We start from the raw sequence: 3,286 nt of genomic DNA on the forward strand, positions 1-3,286 counted from the left end.
GAATAGAATGAAAAAGTTATTTGAAAAACGATCCTGTCTGTGTTGGTTTGTTTAACCGTTAGTCTATGTGCTTTAACAGTTCCGTTGTACTGTAATTGTACAGCAAGTGTTCATCGGTGAATGGCGTTCAAATGGTGCCCCTAGTGGTTTAGCGTTAACCATGCATGASTCTAACGAGCGCTCTTCTCTTTTACTCTATGGTATTTCACCTTGTTGGCTGTGTGYGCGCACAAGAGGAGTGTAACCTAAAGTCGARGATTCGTAWCGAAAGGCAAACGACTGGGAATTTCAAACAACATTACCTAAATGATGGAACTGATCAAATGTAAGTAAGATCAAGTGCTCTCAAAGGCGTTGTACACTATTTGATGTTTTCATCACCAAGAGAGGATTTATTTATCRATTCTATTCTAAAGGAATTGTTAAATGACAATCAGTGATTTTAGAAGATACTGTATGTTGGTCATTAAAGAACAAGTTAAATGAGAGAACTATAATGGTACTAACATTTTTCATTTTTCATCAAGGTAGCCAAATGTGTAAACAGTTTAGACAGTTTTCTTTATTGGCTTTGTCAGTCTTAAACTGATATTGCACATTTATGTAGTCTAGAATGCACTTTTAATAAGATACGATCACTACCACAATGTTGTCTATGAATGTCTGCGTGTAGCTTTGCAAATAGGACTATAGAAGCAATRGTTTATTTGACTTGCAGAACAAAGTGGGATTGTACTTGTTCTTTCCGTARGTGTGAACAATAACAACGAGTCCTGAATGTGTTATTCTCCGTGAAAAAACGGGGCATCAGTGTGTTGCAGAGATAAGGATAATAATACCCTTGATTTATCTGGTCTTTGTAGCATTTATTACACATGGATGCATAATGCATCAGCTTTTCTCCCTCAATGTCAGTTCAATTACCTTTAGACCTGTGTGACAATGACCTATTTCTAGAAAACCTATTTCTATGGAAGGAACACGTCACCTGACTCTTCTGTCTATCTCTTGTAGGYCAGAGAAAACCATGACCTGACCTGTATCTGGGCTGGACTACCTTGTCATTAATCAAGCCTATTACATTGTATCTGAATCCATAAGACAATTAAGTAATATGCAATCATAAAAAGATCAGAGTTAGACAGTACCCATCATCAAGCCAAGAGAGATGGTCCTTTCCAAGAAGAGCTCCAGGACCTCGGGGCCCAAGAAAGCATGCAGAAAATGGGGCCTGTGGCCCCAGAGTTTSCCCTCCCCKGCCCTGTGCTGCGCCTGTGGCCTGGGSATCATGCTGGCGGGCATCAACATCACCTTGGTGGGGGCTTTCACTTTCAAGTCCTTCATCCCCGCCAGCAACCCATCCATCGTCATTGGGCCACTGCTCCTAATAGTGGCTCTGTCCTTTTTTGGGGCATGCTGCGTGTGTAGCCGACGGGCCCCAGCCCGCGATACCCGTAAGGCCAAGGGAGGCGAGAGCTGGGGGCTGATGCGGATGGGGGCCGGRGCAACGTTTGAGATGGAGACGAGTGAACACACGCTGCAGGACACTACCGCCGTGCAGCTCAGTCCCACCAACTCCCCGAGCTCCTCCCACAAGTCTAGTAACTCCACCCATAGGGACACCCCTGCACTGCGAGCCTGTGAGGATGACCCTGCCTCCAGGGCCTGTGAGCTCGCCACCTCAGAGACCTATAATATAGATTTGACACCTGATGACCAGGTCTTGACCGCAGAGGACCAGGCATTGACCACTGAGGACCAGGCATTGACCACTGAGGACCAGGCATTGACCACTGAGGCCCAGGCAATGACCTCTGAGGACCAGGCAATGACCTCTGAGGACCAGGCAATGACCTCTGAGGACCAGGCATTGACCTCTGAGGACCAGGCATTGACCACTGAGAACCAGGCATTGACCACTGAGAACCAGGAATTGACCACTGAGAACCAGGCATTGACCACTGAGAACCAGGCATTGAGCTCTGATGACCAGGCATTGACCTCTGAGGACTAGACATTGACCTCTGATATTGAATATAAGGAGAGCATCCAGATGAAGGCTATAAACACGCCTTACCTAACGTAGCAGGGCTGTATCTCCTGGCTATTACATAAACTGGTGCCGTATACTCCTCTGGTACTATATACAGTACATTCGGAAGGTATTCAGACACTTTCACTTTTTCCGCATTTTGTTACATTACAGCCTTATTCTAAAATGGATTAAATCATTTTTCAATCTACACACAATACCCCATAATGACAAAGCAAAAACATAATTTTTWAAATATATTTTAATTTAATTTATTTAAATGGCAATATAACATTTCCTTAAGTATTCAGACCCTTTACGCAGTACTTTGTTGAAGCATCTTTGGCAGCAATTACAGCCTTCGAGTKRTCTTGGGTATGACGCTACAAGCTTGACACACCTGTCTTTGGGGAGTTTCTCCCATTCTTCTCTGCAGATCCTCTCAAGCTCTGTCAGGTTGGATGGGGAGCGTCACAGCACAGCTATTTTCAGGTCTCTCCAGGGATGTTTGATTGGGTTCAAGTCCGGGCTCTGGCTGGGCCACTCAAGGATACTCAGAGACTTGTCCCGAAGTCACTCCTGCGTTGTCTTGGCTGTGTGCTTAGGGTCGCTGTCCTGTTGGAAGGTGAACCTTCGCCCCAGTCTGAGGTCCTGAGCTCTCGGGCAGGTTTTCATCAAGGATCTCTCTGTTCTTTGCTCCTTTCATCTTTCCCTTGATCCTGACTAGTCTCCCAGTCCCTGCCGCTGAAAAACATCCCCACAGCATGATGCTGCCACCTCCATGCTTCACCGTAGTGATGGTGCCAGGTTTCCTCCAGATGTGACACTTGACATTCAGGCCAAATAGTTCAATCTTGGTTTCATCAGACCAGAGAATCTTGTTTCTCATGGTGAGAGTTCTTTAGGTGSCTTTTGGCAAKCTCCAAGCAGGCTGTCATGTGCCTTTTACTGAGGAGTGGCTTCCATCTGGCCACTCTACTGTAAAGGCCTGATTGGTGGAGTGCTGCAGAGATGGTTGTCCTTCTGAAAGGTTCTCCCATCTCGACAGAGGAACACTGGAGCTCTATCAGAGTGACCATCGGGTTCTTGGTCACCTCCCTGACCAGGGGCTTCTCCCCCGATTGCTCAGTTTGGCCGGGRGGCGAGCTCTAGTAAGAGTTTTGGTGGTTCCGAACTTCTTCCATTTAAGAATGATGGAGGCCACTGTGTTCTTGGTAACCTTCAATGCTGCAGAAATGTTTTGGTACCCTTCCC

The 3,286-nt window shown here is 46.1% G+C and overlaps 1 protein-coding gene across 1 annotated transcript; it reads left to right on the forward strand.

Moving 5' to 3' along the window:
- The first annotated feature begins 242 nt into the window (after positions 1-242).
- On the forward strand, positions 243-2,989 carry LOC111976165 (transmembrane protein 275-like). The gene is made up of 2 exons (XM_024004929.2): positions 243-325; positions 1,015-2,989. Exon 2 carries the CDS (start codon positions 1,169-1,171, stop codon positions 2,012-2,014), a length of 846 nt encoding a protein of 281 aa, XP_023860697.1. The 5' UTR covers positions 243-325; positions 1,015-1,168; the 3' UTR covers positions 2,015-2,989.
- The last annotated feature ends 297 nt before the right edge of the window (positions 2,990-3,286 follow it).

This window comes from Salvelinus sp. IW2-2015, linkage group LG16 (genome assembly GCF_002910315.2).
Source record: "Salvelinus sp. IW2-2015 linkage group LG16, ASM291031v2, whole genome shotgun sequence".
In the NCBI taxonomy this organism is placed as follows: Eukaryota; Metazoa; Chordata; class Actinopteri; order Salmoniformes; family Salmonidae; genus Salvelinus; species Salvelinus sp. IW2-2015.